The sequence below is a fragment of the Rhipicephalus microplus genome, chromosome 7 (genome assembly GCF_043290135.1).
Source record: "Rhipicephalus microplus isolate Deutch F79 chromosome 7, USDA_Rmic, whole genome shotgun sequence".
Classification (NCBI taxonomy): domain Eukaryota; kingdom Metazoa; phylum Arthropoda; class Arachnida; order Ixodida; family Ixodidae; genus Rhipicephalus; species Rhipicephalus microplus.
The window spans coordinates 56,187,056-56,211,534 of NC_134706.1; the positions used below are offsets into that span (position 1 = coordinate 56,187,056).

A 24,479-nucleotide genomic window follows, 5' to 3' on the forward strand; every position below is an offset into this window, starting at 1 on the left:
TATACTGACGCTTTAACTCCTTTTCTTACTTAATGGACATTTTAATCCGAAATTAAAATTTGTTTCAAGTTGCTTACGCTTCTTCTATTACATGTGTTTACACTTCCTTTAGCCTCATTTTGTGATCAGTAATCACTCGTTTGGTCAATAGCATCTGGCTGCTCTGTGCCTGACTAGATTTTCCGTCCCCACAGCTTTTTTGTACAATGCACTTCAATTCAGTGAAAAATATGGTTTGAACAAACCAGTCCCTGTGCAGGTGCCAATGAAAAAAGTACACCAAAACCTGAAATACCAACTACAACACGACCTTATGAAGACCTTGAAATCCCTGAAGAACTTCAGGGTGATTTGCAAGATATCTACAACAAAGTTCTAAAGGTAAGCAAACCACGCTTGTTATTGAATGTTGCTTCTTACTCTCCTGCTGCCTGAAACATTTGTGCGACCATATACCTCGCGAGAAAAGTATTTGCTAAACATGTGGCTCTGTAAAAATGTCACAATATATCTCCTTCAAACGTAGTTTTATGGTTTTGGAAAAAAATTTTCCTGCAGTAGATTTTATTACGTGTTAAAATAAAATATTTGTATTGTCATGCCACTAGAACAGCGGCAATAATAGAAGGCTCTAGATAGTAAGGCTGAGTATTGCCATTGTCAAATGTATCACCACTTTTCTTGTAGAGAATAGCTTTGTTTCTTTAGAATAGCTTTCAATTGTTTAAAAGTTAATTGGTGCCTATTCCTAAATAGTTTACACAACTGAACATTTTACTAAATAGTGTGGAGCGTTTCCTGCCATCCTGCTCTTTTACAGCAAAAGCTGTTAGGAGATCACAAATCGGGTCACGCGCAGCGCCATATAGTTGTCTGCCACCACCACCACCACCGCTGGTGTCTGTAACCACATCACGAGAGATAAAATAAACTAGTACCAATGACACTGTGGTGCTCGAATCCAGGTACGTGGGGTGCCAGCCCAGTAAACTACTACTGAGTCACGCCGGTGCTTGGGACATGTCGGTAAACTTGCCTTAGCGAGGCTTGATGTCGGAAAGAAATCGCGTTAATACGACCTATAAAGCGTTTTAAAAGAGCGAAAGAACTAGCAGTCGTCGCACATTGCGAATAGCGTAACGAGTGGGTCGTCCACTGCTCCACCCCATTACGAAAGCTTATTTATTTTCAGCTTTTACCTTTGGGGTATACCCACTTCAGGCATACTTCCTCATTGTTGGCACAAAATCCTCGTAATTGTTTAGCGGATACGATGCTTCTCGTAAGAATGACGAAAAATAGCATAGCGAATGCCACCCTGCTACTCCGAAATTTTAATAATATTTATTACGGGAATATTAAATTTTGCCCACTACGGTAAAATTTATCATTGCCGTAGTGGGCATCAAGTCAGTGGGCTTGCCGCAGTTACCCAATGAGGGTGTAGGAAAGGCTCTGAAAGGCCGCTTTTCAAGCTTTCGCTCTTACTCTGCAGCGTCTTCTACGCAAGGCTTGCGTTTTTTAAAGATGATAGTCTTTTTTCGCGATCTTCAACGCAAAACTTTTGGTCTGTTTGTCTGTAAAGTTGTCTGTTTGTTCATCCTTAACGGCATCGGGTATTTGAAACGGCCTACTTGATCCGTAGCACCCACCATCGTTGCTCAAGGTATAGTGGTCATGCTTGTGTGATTGTCAATTAAAAAGTAAATATTGCGCATGTCTGGGGCACCACAACAACACGTATATATTATGCATGTGCGTCTTTTACTAGAAAAGGCATACATCAGTAATGTTAAGGACCATTGCGCTTATAACGCTGCGCTGAACATGCAACGCTTGCACGAACAGGCGAGCGTTTCCAACGCTTTGCTAAAACGAGACGGTGGTGCGCGCACTCGTATTAGAGCCACGCGCTCCGTTTTCCAAGAAAACTGCCAGATAGCGCTCATGTCTCACGCGTGACGTGACTTGATGCGTTCGTTCGCCTCCGCTGCACGCCTGAGGCACTCTAACGCAGTGCCTCCAGGATACTGTCACGGGGTCGTGACGTGGCTGAAGACAGGAGACTTCGTGTTAGGATTTAACTGTTTATTTGGGCGAACCTGTGCCCGGTAAACTGAAAGCCCAATTACAGCAGCAGTCTCGCACAGATAGCAGTCTCGGACTGATAGCGGCGAACGGAGCGTCGGCCTTCGATCAACAACTGACAAGCGGCGAAGCGCGTCGGCATTTATACTCTTGCCGTCGAATGTTCTAGCGTTATCGCTGGCGGTGGCGTAGGTTCCAGAACAATCTGTACCGTTCGCACAGTGGGCGTGATCTTATCTAAATGATCTACTACAGTCCGGAACCTTCTAGAAAACTGCAGGCGCGGTTTGCGCTGAGAATCGTGCGGTGTTTTTGGACGATAACAAAAACTTGGGAAATTGAACGTGGCATTGCCCCCCTCTGAAAAAAAGGCATCGTCCCGATGCTTTAACTAAAGATGAAAGTACAATAATAATGCAAGAAAGTACAATGAATAAATTACGATACAACAATAATACAAAAAAAACACTAGTTCAGTTTGTTAACGCGCATGAAACGGCTTGAGGCGCGCGACATGGACGACTTCAGGTCGCGATCGGCGTCGTTGAGAGTTCGTGATGCCGTCGGGGACAACCTCGTAATCAAGTGGGCCGAGCCGTCGAACCACCCTGTACGGTCCGAAGTACCGTCGCAGAAGCTTTTCACTTAGTCCACGTCGGCGTATCGGCGTCCACACCCAAACACGTTCACCGGGCTGGTATTCCACGAAGCGTCGTCGAAGGTTGTAACGGTGGCTGTCGGTCGTCTGTTGATTCTTGATACGGAGACGCGCAAGTTGTCGGGCTTCTTCGGCGCGTTGAAGGTACTCGCTCACATCGATGTTTTCTTCGTCGGTGACGTTGGGTAACATGGCATCGAGCGTCGTTGCCGGGCTCCTTCCATAGACCAATTTGTATGGCGATATCTGCGTCGTCTCCTGCACCGCCGTGTTGTATGCGAAGGTCACATACGGAAGAATGGCATCCTACGTCTTGTGTTCGACATCAACGTACATTGACAGCATGTCGGCGATCGTCTTGTTAAGCCGCTCGGTGAGGCCGTTGGTCTGTGGGTGGTACGCTGTCGTCCGGCGGTGGTTTGTTTGGCTGTATGTCAAGATTGCTTGAGTTAAGTCGGCAGTGAATGCCGTTCCTCTGTCGGTGATAAGGACCTCTGGGGCGCCATGACGTAGGACGATATTTTCGACGAAGAATTTAGCTACTTCGGATGCACTGCCTTTTGGCAGGGCTTTTGTCTCGGCGTAGCGGGTGAGGTAGTCGGTAGCTACTACGATCCACTTGTTTCCGAAAGCCGACGTCGGGAACGGCCCCAGTAGGTCCATACCAATCTGCTGGAAAGGTCGGCAAGGTGGATCAATTGGCTGCAGAAGTCCCGCTGGCCTAGTCGGCGGTGTCTTGCGTCGCTGACAGTCCCGGCATGTTCTCACATAACGAGTGACGTCGGTGGTAAGACGTGGCCAGTAGTACCTTTCTTGTATCCTCGCGAGCGTGCGAGAAACACCGAGGTGCCCTGCCGTCGGATCGTCGTGCAGGGCCTGCAGGAGTTCTGGTCGCAGAGCTGAAGGCACCACAAGGAGGTACTTAGCTCGAAGCGGTGAAAAGTTTTTCTTTTGTAGAATACCGTTTCGTAGAGAGAACGACGCAAGTGCGCGCTTAAATACCTTCGGGACTTCGGCGGTCCTGCCTTCGAGGTATTCTATTAGGGCCTTAAGTTCCGGGTCGGCCCGCTGTCGTTCAGCGAAGTCGTCGGTAGTTATCGTTCCCAAGAAGTACTCGTCATCCGGGTCGTCGGGTAGCGGTTGGTCGACAGGCGCACGAGAGAGACAGTCGGCGTCAGAGTGTTTTTTGCCGGACTTGTAAATGACAGTAATGTCATACTCTTGAAGTCTCAAGCTCCATCGTGCGAGGCGACCTGAAGGGTCCTTCAAGGTGGCTAGCCAACACAAGGCGTGGTGGTCGCTCACAACTTTGAAGGGCCTGCCGTAGAGGTAGGGGCGAAATTTCGACGTAGCCCAGATGATGGCGAGGCACTCCTTTTCTGTTGTGGAATAATTTGCTTCTGCTTTGGATAGCGATCGGCTGGCGTAACTAATAACCCTTTCAAGTCCGTCAGCCCTCTGCACAAGAATGGCGCCAAGACCTACGCTGCTTGCGTCAGTATGTATTTCTGTCTCGGCGAATTCGTCGAAATGGGCAAGTAACGGAGGCGTCTGGAGGCGATGTTTAAGCTCCTGGAAAGCGTGTTCCTGTGGCGTTTCCCACTTGAACTCCACGTCGGCCTTGGTAAGGTTAGTGAGAGGATCGGCGATGCGGGCGAAGTTTTTCACGAACCGCCTATAATAGGCGCACAGGCCCAGAAATCGGCGCACGGCTTTCTTGTCAGTGGGCGGCGGGAAGTCGGCGATGGCGGCTGTTTTCCGTGGATCGGGACGAACTCCAGACTTGCTGATAACGTGCCCCAGAAACAAGAGCTCCTCATACGCAAATCTGCACTTTTCTGGCTTCAGTGTGAGTCCGGAAGTCTTGATGGCTTGAAGTACAGCTTCAAGGCGCCGAAGATGCTCGTCGAAACTCGAGGAAAACACGACGACGTCGTCCAAGTAAACAAGGCAAGTCTGCCACTTCAATCCTGCCAGTACTGTATCCATAACGCGTTGAAACGTTGCAGGCGCTGAGCAAAGGCTGAAGGGCATCACCTTAAACTCGAACAGGCCGTCCGGTGTTATAAACGCCGTCTTCTCTCGGTCTCTTTCGTCGACTTCGATTTGCCAATAGCCAGTCTTGAGGTCCATTGACGAAAAGTACTTGGCGTTATGGAGCCGATCAAGTGCGTCGTCTATTCGTGGGAGGGGATACACGTCCTTTCTTGTGATTTTGTTCAGGCGGCGATAATCAACGCAGAAACGTAGGGTCCCATCCCTTTTCTTTACTAACACCACGGGGGATGCCCATGGACTCTTGGACGGCTGGATAATGTCATCCCGCAGCATTTCATGAACTTGTCTCTTCATGGCCTCACGTTCTCGCGTCGAAACCCTGTACGGACTCTGACGGAGTGGTCTGGCATTTTCTTCGGTTATGATGCGATGTTTCGTTATTGGGGTCTGCCGAATTTTTGATGACGACAAAAAGCAATCTTCGTATTGCAGGAGCAGGGCCTTGAGCTGTTCTTGCTTATCGTTCGGAAGTCTGGGATTGACGTCGAAAGCTATGGGAGGGGCTTGGTGCCTCTGAGCAGGTTCCGCAGAATCGGCGAGGGCGAAAGCACTGGTGGCTTCGACAATTTCTTCGATGTATGCGACCGTTGTTCCTTTGTTCACATGTTTGTACTCATTGCTGAAATTCGTGAGCAAAACCGTTGCTTTGCCTCCCCGCAGCTCTGCAATTCCTCTTGCGACGCAAATATTTCGGGTGACCAACAGATGCTGACTGCCTTCCACGACGCCTTCCAAGTCAGGTGATTTAGGAGCGCCGACTGAAATAATGACGCTTGAGCGAGGCGGAATGGTGACTTGTTCTTCCAGCACATTCAAGGCATGGTGTCCTGACGGCGTGCGCGGCGGTAGTGCTTCTTCTGTGGATAACGTTATCAACTTTGTTTTTAGGTTGATGACAGCACCATGGAGGCATAAGAAGTCCATGCCAAAGATGACATCTCTCGAGCAACGCTGTAGGACTACGAAGTCTGTAGGATAAATACGGCCGTTAATGGTGACTCTCGCAGTGCAGATTCCTGCAGGCGTTACGAGATGACCTCCGGCTGTGCGGATTTCAGGGCCTTTCCAAGCTGTCCTAACTTTCTTTAACGTCGCGGCGAACGACCCACTGATGACAGAATAGTCGGCTCCAGTATCGACGAGAGCAGTCACACTGTGGCCGTCGATAAGAACGTCGAGGTCGCTAGTTCGCCGTCTCGCATTACAGTTAGGGCGTGGCGTCGGGTCACGGCTGCGTCGGCTTGTTCCGCTGCTTCCATGCTGCGTCGTCAGGCCACTTTCGGTAAATGAGCTTTCGCCGTCAGGGCTTTGCCTGGCTGGCGTTGTGTTCGGAAAGCACCGTCGCGGCGTCGTCGTCGTCGGAGGATCTTCGGTAGTTCGTCGCACAGCAACCGCACCTCCACCGGTTGCTGCCCTTAGTTTCCCGGATACGGGCTAGGAGACCGGCCCCGCGTTGGGCCAGAGTACTGCCGGTGGTGCGGTGGCGTGCGGCGGCTGGGCGACGGCGAACGCGAAGGGCTTCGTGGTGTCCACCGAGTTCCTGTCAGGTAGTCGGCGATGTCACGTGGTCGTTCTCCTGGCTGTGGACGCGGTGCATTGACGGCGAAGCCACGCAGTCCCATCTGTCGGTACTGGCAACGGCGGTATGTGTGTCCGGCCTCGCCGCAGTGGTAGCAGAGCGGGCGATTGTCAGAGGTGCGCCAGACGTCAGTCTTCCTCGGTGCACTGCGCTGGGCCGCTGGCGAACGGTATGACGTCGGTGGGGGTGGTGGCGGCGGTGGCGTCTGTCGACGGAAGTGCGATGGGGCGGCGTTTTGGCGTGGACGGGGAGGAGCGTTGTGGCGCAGTGCAGCGGCGTAGCTCATAGCTTCCGGCTCGGGCAGTGGTGCGTGGGGAATTTGAAGCGATTGCCGAACTTCTTCTCGCACAATGTCGGCAATTGAATCCACTTGAGGCTGGGCCGAAGGCAACAGCTTGCGCAGTTCTTTCCGCACGATCGCTCGGATCGTTTCACGCAGGTCTCCGGAGTTACTGGCTTGAGCAGCAGCGCAGTCTGCAGTCAGGCGACGATTATACTGTCTGGTGCGCATGTCCAGGGTCTTTTCGATAGTGGTCGCTTCTGCTACAAATTCTTGGACGGTTATCGGTGGGTTTCTCATCAGTCCCGCGAAGAGCTCCTGTTTGACCCCTCGCATGAGGAAACGAAATTTTTTCTCCTCAGGCATGTCTGGATCAGCGTGACGGAATAGTCGGGTCATTTCTTCTGTGAAAATGGCGACATTTTCATTTGGTAGCTGAACCCGAGTCTCTAATAAAGCAGCGGCCCTCTCTTTGCGAGCGACGCTCGCGAACGTTTGAAGGAATGCGCCGCAGAAAACATCCCACGTTCGGAGCGTGGACTCCCGATTTTCAAGCCAAGTCCTTGCGGTGTCTTCCAAATAGAAGAACACACGACACAGCTTTTCGTCTTGGTCCCAGTGGTTGAGGGCGGCCACACGGTCGTATGTCTCCAGCCAGGACTCCGGGTCTTCGAACGATGACCCATGGAAAATTGGTGGTTCCCTGGGTTGATGCATGACCATCGTGGGCTGGGACGCTGCGGTTGTCATTGTCGCTGCAGTCGCGGTCATGGCCTTCGTCTTCCGCGCCTTGTCTGGTAGAAGCCCGTACTCCGGTGGTAGCCCTTGCTGTCGGCGGCTTGTTCGCTGCTCCTGGTTGGTGTCGGTGTCTTCTCCGCGACGTGGACTGGGTTCACGGCTTGACGGGGGCGTCCGGTACATGAACGAAGCAGCACCTCCACCAGATGTCACGGGGTCGTGACGTGGCCGAAGACAGGAGACTTCGTGTTAGGATTTAACTGTTTATTTGGGCGAACCTGTGCCCGGTAAACAGAAAGCCCAATTACAGCAGCAGTCTCGCACAGATAGCAGTCTCGGACTGATAGCGGCGAACGGAGCGTTGGCCTTCGATCAACAACTGACAAGCGGCGAAGCGCGTCGGCATTTATACTCTTGCCGTCGAATGTTCTAGCGTTATCGCTGGCGGTGGCGTAGGTTCCAGAACAATCTGTACCGTTCGCACAGTGGGCGTGATCTTATCTAAATGATCTAGTACAGTCCGGAACCTTCTAGAAAACTGCAGGCGCGGTTTGCGCTGAGAATCGTGCGGTGTTTTCGGACGATAACAAAAACTTGGGAAATTGAACGTGGCAATACCATTCAAAAACCGATTTTCCTGCGTAGAACATCAAACAAGTGTTTTGTTCACTCTCTCTACACACAAGACTACCGCCTTTCGACATTTTTTTTGCTGATCACCTTCATTATATTGTGGTTGAAAATAAGCACTGCTATGTTGGCAGGAGGTTCATAAGCACTTCAATTTTTCAAAAGAACAGTTTTGCACAGTAGGATGCTTTGCTAAATATATAATTCCACAGTGTGAGTAACAATCGGATGTTTCGTTAATTTTCATAGCACACATTTCTCATTACAACTCTTCTACACTTGACGCATGGAGTGCGCAGGCGTGTAGGTAGCAGCCAATAAAGTGCCAATAAAGAAAGAACGCCAGACCAGCGCTGGATGCGCAACACTTTCACAGTGAAAGACGCAAGAGCAGCCTTTCACAACCTTTTGAAAACACTCTTTAGGTAACTGCTACAACCACACTTTTAGGGTAACCACGGCACCGTAAATCATAATTTTTGTGAAGTAGAAAAGCATTCAAAATGCCATGATTTGTCATTCTTTAGAGAAGCGTGGTATACCCTAACCACTTGTAAGAAACGATGTTGCATTTTTTTATGGTGTGGCTTACGATAATGAAGAATTCTGCCTAGAGCTTTTGGAATTGGTTGGAGCATTCGATGGTTTACTGGGTACGCCATTCGCATTTTGTGACGCTTTGTTTTTTTTTGTAGTTGATTGATTGATTGACCGACTGATATGTAATAATAAACGTCCCAAAACCACCGTATAATTATGAGAGAGGCTGTGATGGAGGGCTCCGGAAATTTCGACCTCATGGGGTTCTTTGACGTTCACCCAAATCTGAGCACAAGAGCCTACAGCATTTCTGCCTCCATCGAAAATGCAGCCGCCGCAGCCGGAATTTCACCCCGTGACCCGCTGGTAAAGAGCCGAGTACCTCAGCCACTATACCGCCAGGGCGTGGCGTTTTCTTGGCTGTTCTAAAATGCTTTCATATTTATAATAAACAGTTGGTTTCTCCACACGGAGACTGCTTAGGGTAAGTTTGGAACAAAGTTTAAAGCAAAGGCCTGGCTGAGTGGTAGAACACTGGGCTGGCACGCAGGGAACCCAGTAGTGAATTCCCTCAAGTTCTAGAAATTTTTGAAAATACTAATTGTTTTTTTCTTATTTTGCACGACGGTGGTTACGAGCACCAGCGTCAGCAAACAATTACGACGCACGCGACTCGTTATTATCACATAACAGCTGTGGTTGTGATGATGAGTGTGAACAGAACGCTGGTAATAGTAGAAGAAATCGTAAGCCGATGCTCTCTCTACTGCAGAAAGAGCGCAATAAAGCCTAACCATGTAGTCTCGTAGCTTCGATGTATCCTCCAGCCATATTAACTTCTCCGAAAGCTTTTTTTTGCATATTCACAAATCTATATATTAACACTGCGAAATTGAAGCCATACGCACTAGACAAAAAATATTTGACGTGACAAAAATTATTTGACATGTGCACAGACGATAAGCACAACAAAGAGCACCTTGCGAAATCGTGTGGAAATGACAAGCGACTATCGTCATTAAGATCATAATTAGGCCAGAGTTTCAATAAAAAGAAAGTTTACGGTGGGCTTCGCTATGGGACCGGGCCTGTTCCTTTTCTCCACATCATTTTGGTGCCGTGAAACCCGGGAGGAAGGACCTTCAGAGGTCAGACGCAGTGGATTGCATGACGTCTCGACCACACCTGCAGCCTGAAGGATTTTGTGAAACTGCCGTTATGTCAAGCTTGTGAACGAGGCGTAACCACCACCGAGACCCGTTAGCATGACTCCGGCTGGAATTAAGACCACTAAGAGCACCTCTGAACTCACGTGAGGGCAGGCATCGTCTTGAAGTCCGAGAGATGGGAGCCCTCAAGTCTACCGCGGCTCCGTTCTGGCTCGCCTTTCATGACAACGGCGCATAATCGCAAGTCAAAGCAATTCATTGAGGTCAGTGACGTATATCTTGAGAGTGCAGTCCCGTGAGTGCAGGCATCGTCTGGAGGCTCGCGAAACTGCAGCCCTTACGTCAAGTTCGGCTCCGTGTTGACTTGCCCTTCACGAAAACGGTCGATATTTGCAAGATTTTGAAAAATGACAGCGCGACAACTGACGAATATTTGTTGCGCGAACCTTCTGTGACAGCGGCCGTTTGACTCCTACTTCACCTCAAGACATGGCCGGCCAGTGACTTCTTACGTTTGTGACACTAAAACTTATCATGGAGGCCCTCTGTGAAAGGTGGATTCAAGTACGTGAGGCCATCGCGCAAGTCATCGCAGACATCGAACGTCTTCGGCAATTTTATCGCCCACCAATGTGTGAGTTTCTGAGTATTCACCGAATTTCAATGTACCAGTACGAGGAGCTAAACAGAAACGACAAAGGAGTAAAGGATGCAGTTGACATTGATAATTTGGAACCTGAGATGGAGGAGAGGGATGTTTATGAGCGCCAGATCATTCTAGTGACGGTCAGAATTGATTATAAGATTACCTACGCATCAAAAGCACGGCAGGCTGTTTTGTAGGCAATAAGACAACAGAATAATACGGAAGCACAAAAAAGGCACCCTCTGTATCTGCGTCTCTAACAATCAGCCAAAGCCTATTGCACATTGGTGCTTGATGGCCTAAGTTACCTATGCACCATAAAAACCAAACCAAACCAAACCTATTGGACAATAATCTTGCAGCACAGATACCATACCACGCAGCCAGCTTCTGGACATCTTCTCTAGCGTGGGGAAAGTCACCCGATAAGCACCTTGACGCTACTTATAAAGATCCCTTCTACGCTTTCAGAACTGTCGCCAGCGTTCAGTACTCATGAAACTACCGGCCAAACGTCTACAGCAACTCTGGTGTTCGAGGTGGAAGGCATTCCCATGATTGATAACGGGAAAGACTTTCCATATCCAAATGTCCACCCACGAGAAGTTTAGCGTGCGTGCAAGCAGACAACGTTGACAGACTCAGATGTTATAACGTCCTCACTGGTATGCGCACGATTGCCCGATAGAACAAAATCAAGGCCACCGTAAGAGTGCGAGTAAATACAAGGAAGACCACGAGAGAGCAGAAGCAAGCACTTTGTACTGCTCATAAGTTTTACTCTTTTAGAAAAGTGATGATGTCAAGGTTGAGGGCAGGGCAGATAGCACATCCTGCTTCAGCAAATAGTGCCCTAACATCGTCACAGCCGCGAATGAGAGAAATCAAACCAAAACAGAGAGACAGATCTGGTGCTTCTGAGGGAAATGAAACCAGGGCAAGAAACATAAAACAACTTTTCAAAATGAGGTACAGAAGAAGATCATGGAATAGTCGGCATCAGCATTGTTCTTGCGAACAGAAACTGGCGATTGACATCCCAAAGCCATCATGTGGAATGCGTTCACAAAGACGAGCGTGGAAAAAGCGCCGGAAGCACCACTGGAACATCAGGCGCAAAAAAAAACTCAGATTCTTCCGTGTGAATTGACTTCGAAATGAACTAATAGTGACGAACATTGTGCATTTAGTGCTTTTAGCAACTGCGATAATGTTTATCATGAGGACTCATTGTGGGGGCGTGGAGGATGTCTTGTGTGGAAATGACAATTTAGTATCGTCATTAGGACCATGATGACATTGGTGTTCCAGTAAAGAGGAGGATGACGATGAACTTCGCTTTGGGGACGGTGGCTCGTCCATTTGTCCCCTTGAGAGTGCCCTGGAACATCCTGCAGGATATCAACACAGGATCAACTGCCACTATAGTGCTGCACAAAAAGAAAGTGATAGAATAGCAATAAAGAAGGGTGTAAGACAAGGGGATACGATCTTCCTAATGCTATTTCCCGCGTGCTTACAGAAGCTTTTGAGAGGCCTGGCATGGGAAGAGTTAGGGGTACTAGGTAATGAAGAGGACCTTACTAACCTGTGCTTCGTCGATGATATCGCACTGCTGAGTCACTTAGGGGACGACATGCTATGCGTTATAAGTAAATAAGACAAGGAGAGGACAAAGGTAGGTCTTAAAATTGATCTGCAGGAAACAAAAGTAGTGTACAATATAGGAAGAGAACAGCGCTTCAAGATATGTAGCATTGCATTTTAAGTTGTAAAAGAATGCGTCTACATAGTACAGGTAGTAACCGAACAGAACCACGAGTTGAAGTAACTTGAAGAATAAGAATTGGGTGTAGGGAATTCAGCAAGCTACTGAAATCATGACTAGTATATTGTCACTATACCTCAAAATGTAGCACGTAAGCAGGATAACCGCTGGTCCTTAAAGGCTAGATTCCCAGGGGAGATAAACGCTCATAGTGGAGACAGAAAGTTATCGGGGCCGATGAGATTTAAAAGTTCGCAGGTATAAGGCGTTAACGGAAATCACAAAAACCGGGTTTGTTGGTGGACTATAGGAGAGGCCTTTGCCCTACAGTGGGCGTAGTCGGGCTGTTGATGATGACAATTATGAGAGCGTGATGACAGTGAAGAATTTGTTACGCGCAAGCAGCCCTACTTTAACAACAAACGAAAGTGTTTCACTCAAGAATGCTTTTTTAAAGGAAAATGACAATTTCATCATTGATGTCATTATATAACACAACGACAAACGCACTAAAAGTGAACACGTGGCACGAGACACATATAGGCATACACTTCGGGCTGCTCACATTTTGTTTAAATTTTTGGGAAGTAAGGTTAAAGATTATGAGAAGAGTTGTGAGATGAGTAAAAAAAAATCATAATCTATAAGGCATGCAAGCGAGCATGAAGAGAGTCATTGAAACGCTCGTAGTTAGGTTGACGCTGCTAACGCTTGTTTATAAAATAAAGGCTGCCTTCCTTAGTGTGGTAGAATGAGAGCCTACGTGAGCAGGAGGTCAGCATACTAAACTTTGCGTGCTGTTTGGGTGCTGCAGTTTCTTAGTCTGAACAAAAAACATCCTGCATTTACACACTACGCAGTGCGTAGCTGAATTTCCCGAAGACTGCAGCTCATAATAACTCAAAGTGAATATTAAATAACACTCCAAAGTTGTGTTTAACATCCTTGAACTAATTTATTTTCACGCGATCTTTTTGTGTCAATGTAGCTTTTTTCTTAAAAATTTGCAGTGATGTGACAGTGAGGTATTTTATGGCAGAAGCCTGATGTTTTTGCAGTCCACATTTTCAAGCTGAATAATAGAAAGAGTACGCAATGTGTTAACACCATCGTTGTAAGGACCACTGCAATTTTATTTCTGTACGATGTTGCATAAATGGTGTGCTCAATGTGGCATGCGGTCAAATATGTCATTTTTGTAACAAAACAATCATCACGTAAATGATAGAGAGAAGGAGGCAGAGGCCGTCTTTCCCAAAACTTTTGCCTGTGAGCCCCCTCTCTTGTGCTCTTTGTGCTGAGAGCAAGCAGTCAAAACACAAAACGTAGATTCTTCCACTCCCCCCCCCCCTTCAAAAAATAAAATTTTAGCTCCATCTCTGAGAAACACGAGCGTTGTTGTGGTAGAATTTTCTCACTAACCAAACAAGACTGCCTTCTGAAAATCTCGTAATGTCGGTAATATAAAGTTGAAATGAATACTTCTCCGTGCAACTGTATGCTTTTTAAATGATCCTCTACAAATACATGCGTGGTATAGTTCTGTAACTGTCACAGCAATATAATGTCAATTATCTTGCAAAACACTGAAACCATCGCTCTTGAAAAAGAGCGGCAATGACAAGCTTCATTTTAGTCAGCTTACTGAATTAACCCTGAAAAATCTCTGAGTATTTTTTGAGCACATCTTTGCCAGTGATTTTTTTTTTCGTGTTCCTCCGCAGTTTTTCCAAACAAAGCAAATCATTTACGCCCTCTGGATTGTGAAAAATACCTTGCCTTATAATATTCGCAACCTTTGTGCATGCCTAAAATCTAAGTACATTGAAAACACGGCGAATGGAGCTCTACGATCACTAGAATGTTACGAGGATAAGCAGGAAATGTAAGTGCAACTATCGTACACACTTCTTTACCTGCAATTCGTGCAGAAAATTTTAGAATGAATGTCTTGCACACTCCTAGTTTAGTTATTTGAGGCAATATTATTTTCGTATGTCGCGCTACTGATAGTTTATATAATACCTTTATGACTCAGAGATCACTTGTAGTCGAAAAACCATGTAATAACGGCACTTTGCGGTAGCAATCGCTTGATCAATGAAAATAGGTCAGTTTACCGCGGCAGGCAGTATCGGGGCGTGAAATCGTCCGACCTGGCAGTGTGTGGTGTACACATATTTAATGAAAACACGGCAGACGTGGTATATGGGCAATAAGCATTAAAAATGCACCCTGTGAGAACCATGCTCAAATTTAAAAGTGATAGTGCTCTTCACTGCCTAAGGGGATCCTTGATGAGCGAGGACCCAGAGGTGCGCGTATTAAGCTCAGGCTGCTGATAGCTTTATTTTCACCCATATAACTGAGGACGGCATACGAAGACTTACACTCGACAAGGCATGAAAGTTTCTAGTGCCCCACACGTAAAAGTAGCTGCTCATCTTCAATAGGCTCGCTCTTGCACTGTCTGCTGCCTCAGCCACTTGGCCGAAGAACATAAAACGTTACTTCTAGTGTAGACCAGGTAATAAGCTTCACCATTACATTTTTATCTCGCGCAGACGCACGACAAATTAGCGGAGAATCTTGAAGTCTTGCAACGCTTTCGATAGCTAGTATAGATCATTGTCTAACCAAATAGTATTAAAAATACTATCATAGTGTAGATTCATGAGTGTGTGTATTCGCAGAGGGACTGTTATCAAAGCAGAGAACATAAAAGCCCTACTGAATACGCCCTTGGCGACAATGGCGACGTGTATGTCTCAGTGGTGGGCTGTCGCCGCGCTTGTGGTCGGAAGCAGCAAAGACAAACACTTTCCATGCCACTTACGAGAAAAACAAAAATTTAGTGGTTACCCAATCATCCACATAGATGTTTGGTATTGACATCGAACGGCGTGGTTTGAGCGTTCTGGTGTATTTCACGAGTTTACTTGTCGAACGTTCACCTCATAGTCCGTAACGTTCACCTCATAATTAATACTAAAAGCATCTCCTTAACTACCTCTGTATTATTTGCATGTTAGTTTCAAATAATATTGTGCTTAACAAAGAAAAACGAGCCGTTAGCGTTCCGCTTTCCTCAAACCGCTGCATGTGTTGGTTGAACAAGTTGAATTTTTATCACCATTGATAAATTAACTGTGGAGAAAAATGTTAAAGGAATCTTTAGGTCTCGGTTTCATGCTTGTTCAGCTGAACTGTCAGAGCGGCCGACTAGTTAAATACCGTCCCTCAGCAAAATCTCGAGAAGGTGGCATAATTGTCCGACTACGCAGGTGACATTCAACCACCAGCATGTTTTTCCAATGTCCTCTCATTAAGTTGCGAGCTCTATACTCCCGATTAGAGGCTTAACTTGTTATATTGACAGAGTACACCAGAACGTACTGCGGCTGATAATTACGAAAACAGCACTATGGTGCAAGACAGAACACGAAAGAAAACACGAAGACTTTTGCGTTTTTATCTTACTCCTTGTCGCCATTTCGTTATTATGAATTCTTTCCAACTAGTCCATTTATTTGTCCTTCTGAACGCGACGTTGTACCGTATTTTGGACGCTATGCAGCAGTGCGTGGTTGATATGTGCTAATGAAACAGTCAAAAACATCCCAGTTTTTTTAAAAGAAAAACCAACCAGGCAGTACCTTCCGGGCCGGCACTCAAATTAGGTACAAACACGATGTATAAAACCCCAGAGCGAAGCTCGCGCACAGTTAACACTAGTGATCCAGAGATAATACGCCGAGAACCTGCAGATGAACACTGCGTGCATAGCCGATCGGAGACAGGCAGTCTTTAAGTAGCATCAGTTGCGCAAGCGGTCATCCATATAGGCTACAGTCCCCACAAGAACATGCAAAGCAGGTCCGTTACACGTCGACGGCTTTTTAATTTTTAGTAGCTTTGAGAAGTAATGAGGTGACTGTGGTGCCAAGGGTAGACGTCTCTGTCACTGCGCACTTGTTGCGCATATTTTTAGAACATATAGAAATCTTCGACAATGAAGGACGACACTAACATTTATTAGTCTACTAGATTGCGGCTTCCCCTATCATTATTATTAATAAGAACTCAGGTTGTCTTATTATTTTTACAGCGAAGGTTGTATATGGCTAGGATAAAGAAAATTACGTCCTGCAGTGGCGTTACGAGCACTCTTCATTGGAAGTTCCATCAATTACGTCATTAACGGCGTCGTACACAAGCACGCGAGTCATTTGCTGTGTTGTGGGTGACGCTGTTCATCTTGTCGCAGCTGTGGCGCCGAGCACGCACGCATCAGTAAACAGTTATAGTTTAGCGGGCTTAGCAGAATAGCGGGCGGGGGAAAATACAGGGATTGAAGTGCGCTTGCGCTGTCCCGTACCTTCCTGTACGACTCACCACAGGCTCGCTGTTTTTTATATTTAACGTTACCGTGTCAGCGAGGTGTACTTAGTGTACGTGAAACATGGCGGTTGTTTAGCACACCCGCTTCAACGATATTTTGGTGTAGTTGTTGAGAGATTCGCTTCCTTCAGAGCAGACGAATGTTTCAAATGGCTTCGCTTGCCTTCAGTTAGCTTTCATGACATGTATTACGGGTAAGTTAGCGTAGGTGTTGAGATAGCTTCCCATTTCGAACGTCTCTATGCCTAACCAGGAAATCAATGTAAAGAAATCGGCAACATCAATATTTTTGAATTTCTTGCGGGGTTCATATTTATTTTATTCGATTGTTACAAAAGAGTTGTAACATTACTACGCGTGGTGACAAACGATTCTCCTTTTTTTCTTTTCAATATTCTTCAACTTATTCACTCTCGCCTATTCGGCTCCACCATCCTAGCAAGGGCACCTAAATCCTAGAAATATCATCCCGCTAAACTATAAGTTGCTATCCGCAACGAATATTTGTTCACGGCACTGTTACTCTCTTCACCCCCATTATCAAGCCAACGGTAAACTATGACTGCATAAGTTCTCCTGAGACCTTCCTCATGGGCAGGCCAAGGAGAACTCTAGAAGAGCGTTGACAGTGGAAACATCATAGTGCTCACACTCGCCGGTCCGATGGTTCAGTCCTGGCACAAATCATGTTCGGGAGGGAGAGTGCCAGCAGCAACTGCGTACTAATGATCCGGCAGCCTTTTAAGCAGCGCTAAATCGAGAACGGGAATGCAAGTGCCGGTGGCGGCCGCATCCTGCAGTTAGCTCGCGATGTCAAACGCTTGCAAGAACGCCACGCCGAACAATGAATTACTGGTTTTCAAAATGGTATGATAGAGAAGACCCTCCCCCTCCCCCCCCCCCGAAAAAAAAAAAGAATTTGAAACTTTGACATCCAAAGAATTCGGTGTGTTCTGAGGAACAGACTTGTGCAAGCCATACATCGAGTGGCTGCTCCAAGCGATTTGAATGCTGCGCCACAGTGCAACGCGAGCCGTCGGGCGTAAGCCTAATGCGCGCATGAAACTTCCTTTTTCTCGAATTGCGTACTTTGAAAATTTCTCAACTTTGTTGTATCTTCTCTAAATTACCTTGAATTGATTTCGATGGAACATTGCACACACAAGCTACAATAGGTGGGAAACAATTCGAATTTAAAAAGTTACCAAGTTCGTAAAAAGTGTTGGTGAAAAGAAATCTAACCAGAAAATGCACCCTCTGTGGCTTGCTGTTTGCAGTATATTTACTTTATTTTTCTCAAATATATTATAAAGAACATAATATAATTAGTTCAGCTATATTGTATGGGCCTCCACAGTAACACGGCCTAATATCAGTTTATCAGTTTTGGGGGTTGCAGAGAAGAGGTACATTGAATACGTGAACCCACTTTAAGGTTTGGGATCAAGGAATAGGATGGATAGGCAATCTAGACGTCTAAAAACGCTGCCACGTGATAACCAACGGCAATACCTGTGATACCGTGAAAGTTTATGTGATTCCTTGTACCAGTTTCCAAAATAGTACTTACAAACTGACACACACACTTTACCCTCCCATACCCACCTAGAAAAGGGGTAAAGGCGCCTAATTTCTGTCTGCGTAAAGGCGACAAGGCGCAGTGCCTACGCCGAAAAAGTGGCGTTGTGGCGTGAACGTGATGATTACGGGAGTGCGTTCGCCGGGTCAAACGCCCGATATTGGTGGGAATTTCTCCAACGGCGCTCTGGCTTCGACTGCGACGTCTGTCATTGCCTGCGGTTTGTAAACAACTAGTGTGGTTAACCCATTGCGAAACGTATTGCGAAAAGCAATTAACTGCTAGTTACCCTCCTTTATTACCGTCATCATGCGAAGACCAGTTTGTGGCATGTGAAATGAACACTGTGATTAACTCAGGCCAAACGTGGGTAACCAAACGTTGCGACACTCTTCAGTGCCCCGTCGGGTTGAACCATCTGCGAAACACCTGGAGCACGTGTTTCAGATTTAACTCGTTAAACGTGTGTGTGGAGTGCCTGGGCGATCATTTTTTTATCTGTTGTACAAACAACCAAACCTGGTGCAGATATCTCGCATAGGCTGCTTCACGAGGAGTGAAATTTTCTGGCTTTGTAACGAATGAAAAAATTTTTTTTCTGTTTGCTAGAACGAATACGCAGCTCACAAGAGGAGTTGAAGTTGAGTTCGAGTTGTTTTATGAGTACTACCGTTTGGTCATTGCTCTGAATCTTGATCCACGAGGTAAGAGCATCATATTTGGCATATATCATATAAAAGATGCATGACATCCCCTTCTGATACACTGGCTTGTAACGCAATAAGTCCGTCCTTTGTGTTAGGACAAAGACAGAATGCAGAACTGTGCACCATGCATGATTCTATATTTAAGTCATTAGTTCTTAGTGGTTCCTTCATGAACTTTGCGGCAAAACAGCGCATATTACGGGTAAAACTATATTTAGGACAGAGTGCTGATTATCAACTGATTGCTTTATTGGGAATGCCAAGAAGTTATATAGGAAGGTGTACAATTCTCGAAAAGTCCATAGCCCAAACGCTGTCGAGTGACTCAGTCGGCTGGCATTGCTGTTAATTTGATAGGGGTTAACGAAATGCCAAACAATCGGTTAATTTTCAGCGATAGGTCAAATATATGACAATAAACAACATCAGGGCCTTTGAAACATGACTTTATTTTCTTTATTTTCACCAATGTTTAGTTCACTGTCTCGCAAACAGTATTTTGTGTGCATGCTGCCAAACAAAATCACGCATGGAGCACCACTTGAAGACGTAGGACGACTAACTGACGTTGCCACAGTGAGGGGGGAAGGTGCGCTTCTCATCTCAGACAAAACCTATCGCTGGTGAGGGAAGCATGTGTTGATGGATCACATTTGCATCCACTTCAAGTGGCAGCATACGCGGTCAAGAAAGCCGCTGCTAAATGGCTAAAACAAACGTGGCTATAGGTGTGGTAGTCAAGCTTTTGCTAAAAGGTAGTCCTACAACATTCGTACTGTATGTCTCATATGCTTGTATGTGAGAACATGTACGCCAGGTGTGTTCAGTACAGCCTTCATGGAGGTCATTTCATCCTATCAACTGGACGGACTCATGGTTCGAAGAAGGTGGCAAACTATAACACTATTGCAGCTTCTCAGACTACTGTGGGCATGCTGCTAAGCCAGTCTACAAAAAAGATCCCCTGCGATGTTCTGCCTTGAACTATGCCGTTCGACATTGAGACACTCATTACTGTAATCGCAATCACCGCATTTAAAAAGTTGTAAACCATACATCCACCTCACAGGAGCAGGAATAATATTATTAGGTCCTGGCTAACCTCCCTATTCTTCCTCCTTCCTTACTCCTTTTTATTAAACCCTGCATGCTGAGGAAACCCACGGTGTTAGGATAACTGTGCGAAGAATGTACTTGTGATGACGATGCCGTACATGGCACTTTGACGGTCGGCACAGTGAAGTCAGCGTTATAAAATATGAAGGCGGTTCATGGTGGCAGAGTGGCCATAATAAGAAAAAGCAGCATTGTCAATGTCCGCAAGGCGTGAACTCTCGTCTGTGCTCTGTGATGTCTAAAAGTTAAATTCGCTAGGCTCAGTAGTCTAGACAATTCCCTCATTGAAGTGGACCCTCAAGGAAAACTATGTATACACTGATGTGCTTGGTCATACATGGTACTTGAAGCTTTACACAGCGTAGCCGCTGATGATGTCATACCACATTTATTTGCTGCAGAATAAGGTAGGCTAGTCGTTGCAGTTGCGAAAATCTATGGCACGAATTGCCTGGGTGGCCATCTCGCCTGTTTGTGAAAGCAACCGCCATGAATCATGAGTACAAATGGGCTCAAGGGCACGATGACTTCACAAGATTCAACAGCGCTGAATTATTCAGCATACTGTGGATTTCTCAAGCGTACAATGTACTGTCTCTCTATGATGAGGTCCAGCTAATGAGGTTCTTGCTGATTGCAATACAACAATCGGATGCAGATAAAAACGTATAAGAAGCTATACAAGCCAGAACTTTTGTGAGACCTATGTGACTTAACAAAAATATCTCGCCAGTTGTTGTGCAAGCGACAGAAGTAGCACTTTGTTATCTATATATTGGCACACACTATAAGCTTTCCTATGACTACGGGGGAAAAAATGCCGTGAGCATTAAGAAAAGCAGTTGCTATGTGAAAAACTACAATATAATTAGGGAAGAGCAAGCGTCTGAGAAGCAGCACCTAAACAGGTGCAGTGCTGCGATAAGCAAAATAAATAAATAATAAAATGGAGTGAAGCTTTTAAGAGGCAAAACACCAGAATTCAGTGCCGTAATTCAGAATTAATCCTGAGTTCATACCTCTAAAGATGTGTGCTACTGAGGACAACGCAGTTGCTTCTTGTTTGTCTAAACTGTCACATCGTTGAATTGTCAACGAGAGGCACACCCTGTCATGGCAGCCATAAAAACAAAGTAGTCAAAACTGTAAAAAAACTGTTTCCAGCGTCCGCAGCGCGTTTCAGCCCGTTTTCTCACACTGGAAACGCTGCACGGTGTGTCCCAGTGTACTACAGCACCCTGAGAGCCACTGGCACACCGTGTACAACGTAGCCAGTGTCACCAAGTGTGCTGAAACGCACTGGACCACACTGTACAGCGTGGCCCAGTGTCTTGCAGCGTGCTGAGAGGTGCTGGTCACGTTGTACAGTGTCTACACGCCCAACAGGAACACTGGTGGCACATTGAAAGAAGCTAGGCGTGCTTGGTGCACTTTATATAAGACTTCATGTTCGATTGAGAGAAGCCAAGCGTAAATCTTGCCGAATGTATTCAAAGTTACATTTTTTTCTCTGTGTTACGTATACGTGGCTTTAGTTTTTGTTATGCGACAGATGTGCGGCTACGCTAAAGCAACCATCTCTCGAACGCACATGTGCGCTTTCCCCGAAGTGTAATTGAGTGCGTCAACGAAGTTCATAAACCACATCAAAACAACTGCAGCTCACTTGCGACGCAGTGTGATAGTAGTAATAGTAAGATAATCCAGATCATCCTACTCTAGCAGTCCGTCGTTCCGGCTCGTGTTACAGAACGCCGCACGTCACCCACAGCAGAGGAGGGGGAGTGATTTTAAGTGAAAAGAAGATAAAAGTGGGCCCCGTAACTGTCCCTCATGCGGAGGACACCTCAACAGTACCTCACGGGGGATGAGGGTAGAGAAGGTATAAAAGGATAGGATTATAATGTAAAGATAGAGAGCGAGGCGCAGAGATAGCGAACGATGGAAGTAAGAAGAAGACAGTAATTATGGACACGATTGCAGGAGTCCGCAGACGGGGCACCACTGGCGAGAGCTCTTGTTGGCTTCAGGAGATGGCGTAGGGCTAACCCAGCGCGCTGTCGTCGTCGTCAGGGCCCGACGTCAGGAAGTGGCGTAGGACCAGCCCAGTCGGCCAGAGCTGCACTGTCGTCGGAGATCGCGATGGCACAACCGGTCGGCACAGAATTCTGCGAGCGGTTAGCCGCTGCAACACCTACTTTTGGTGCTTTAGCTTGTGATTTGCGTATTTGAAGGTGAAAATATAACCCCGCTTAACTCTTTCGTGCAAGAAACTCAATTTTGAACGGTAAGCAGAGTTTTATTGAGGAAATGACTATACCTTTCGCAGAAAATGACCTTTTCGGAAAAAACAAAATATTGGCAATTTTAGTTCAAAAGTTATGATGTAGTAACCTCAGACCTGAGGTGACCAAATTGGTGACAATGCTGGTGACCACCTGTATGGTAGTTATGGCATAACAGTAAAGGTCTACTGATCACTTTTGGTGAAAGTGCAGCTAATATTTTTTATACTCCTTAGCGTTAGCTGATCATATGACATGCTTTTCTGCACTGTCAACATAATTTGGGCAGCACATTATTTTATATCTATAAAAATGTCTTGGGTGCTCCCCCCCCAAAACGCATTGAGAACGGTGGCAGCTGGAAGAAACACATGTAACATGTCCGATTGAAGCCCAAAATAATTGGCGTCTTTTTTGTCAAGTCTACAAGAAGCTTTGAAATATGCGTCATCTAATGTCCAAGAGGCGTGGCTCACGTGTTCTGACAGAAATAAAATAAAGAAAAGGTGGTTAAGTGGGGTGGACACCATGCTGAAAAGAGTTAGGTTTAACGGTTGTTAGACTTTTTCGCAACCGAGTATCAACGATTATCACAGTGACCGTGGCACACAAAGTACGTACGCTAAGCCTAATTGTCGTTTTGTCTGGAGTGAACTGCTGCGGCTATATTACGCGGAACGGAAACGAAGAGGGCAGATCATAATTTCAAATAGGTGATGAACACTATGGTGTTGAGTTAGCAATTTAGATACCAGCTGTATTGTACATAGTTATGATTAACCGCTTAGCGAGTAACTCTAATTGTCATAACACATCTGCGGTTATCCTTATAAGTTTTGCGGCAAAACGTGTCAGATATATTTGTCATCCAAGGTAGCCCCTAACAAGTACAATAACAATAGCCTGTTAAATGCGCGCAAACATGAAGACGCTGAAATCTCTGTGTTATACGTGACAAGTGCGAAATGTTAAATACCGGAATCATTTAACACGAGGAAAAAGTACGTGCGATCTCGTCGTGCTGGTGTGGCGTAGCGAGTAGCGGTTCAAACTCGGTATGTATAGTGTGTACAGGTAGCAGGTTGAACTTTTTACAGCGAAAGCTGTTATGAGATCACAACTCGGGTCATGCGCGGTGGTCCTGCGCGCTGGTGTTCGTAACCACATAGCACGAAATTAGAAAAAACAAAAACCTAGCACCAACAACAAAGCGAAGCTCGAAACCCGGGTCTGCTGGGTGCCAGCCCAGTATTCTACCACTGAGCTACACCGGTGCTTGTGACTTGTTGGCAAAGCTAGCACCAAAGACAAAGCGGGTCTCGAACCCGGGTTCACTGGGTGCTAAGCCAGTATTCTACCACTGAGCTACACTGATGTTTTTTCGTGGTATTTATGGCAATGTGTTCAAATTACCATTTAAATTCAATTAACGGAACATTTAACATTAAAAATTAAATTTAAATTTTGTCCGCTTAATATATTAATAAACAACACCCCATAGGCTAATCCGAGGCCCAACTCCGTACTCTCCAGACCCTTAATTAAGGGGGTAATCAGCAGAAGTCTCATTTCATTAAAACATTTTGATAAAAATAACCACAAACTTGGCTGATACACCGCTGAAACCTACATTTAGAACATAACAATCCGGGTGCGGCGATGGCGTAGTGGTTAGAGCATCCGCCTCACATGCAAGAGGTCCGTGGTTCAAATCCCGGTGCCGCGCAGTTCCCAACCGGAAAAAAAAAATCCGCGTGTTGATGGAACTTCATTAAGAGGCCTGAGTGCGGCCTCACCGATAACCACCGCCGGGAACGCACTCCCTCACCAGAGAAGGGTTGGCCACCCTGGTGCAGTATCTGGCCACTACCTCCCACATGCATACGTCAAATAACTCACGGCTCTCAGTTCCCAGCAGCTGCGAAGCAACTGACCGTGGCGGCGGTCAGATCTGCAACGCAGCAGAGGGTGCTAAGAATCTCTGGACTACAGGCCGCCATTGGAACCTGAACTTGGCAACGTTTAACGCTAGAACCTTATCTAGTGAGGGAAGTCTAGCTGTACTATTCGAGGAGCTAGAGAGTGTTAAATGGGATATAATAGGGCTCAGTGGTGTTAGGAGGACGGATGAGGCCTATACTGTGCTACAGAATGGGCACGTCCTTTGCTCTTGGGGCTTGGCAGCCATAAAAGAACTGGGAGTGGGGCTTCTAATTCACAATAACGTAGCTGGCAAC

The 24,479-nt window shown here is 46.4% G+C and overlaps 1 protein-coding gene across 1 annotated transcript in view; it reads left to right on the top strand.

Annotated features, from left to right (window-relative positions):
* LOC119179659 (uncharacterized) overlaps nucleotides 1-24,479 on the top strand; it is an 85,928-nt gene that overhangs the window by 23,237 nt on the left and 38,212 nt on the right. The window contains exons 4-6 of the mRNA XM_075870012.1: nucleotides 260-381; nucleotides 13,879-14,039; nucleotides 18,744-18,838. Of these exons, the coding sequence (XP_075726127.1) occupies nucleotides 260-381; nucleotides 13,879-14,039; nucleotides 18,744-18,838 (378 nt within the window). The remainder of the gene's footprint in view (nucleotides 1-259; nucleotides 382-13,878; nucleotides 14,040-18,743; nucleotides 18,839-24,479) is intronic.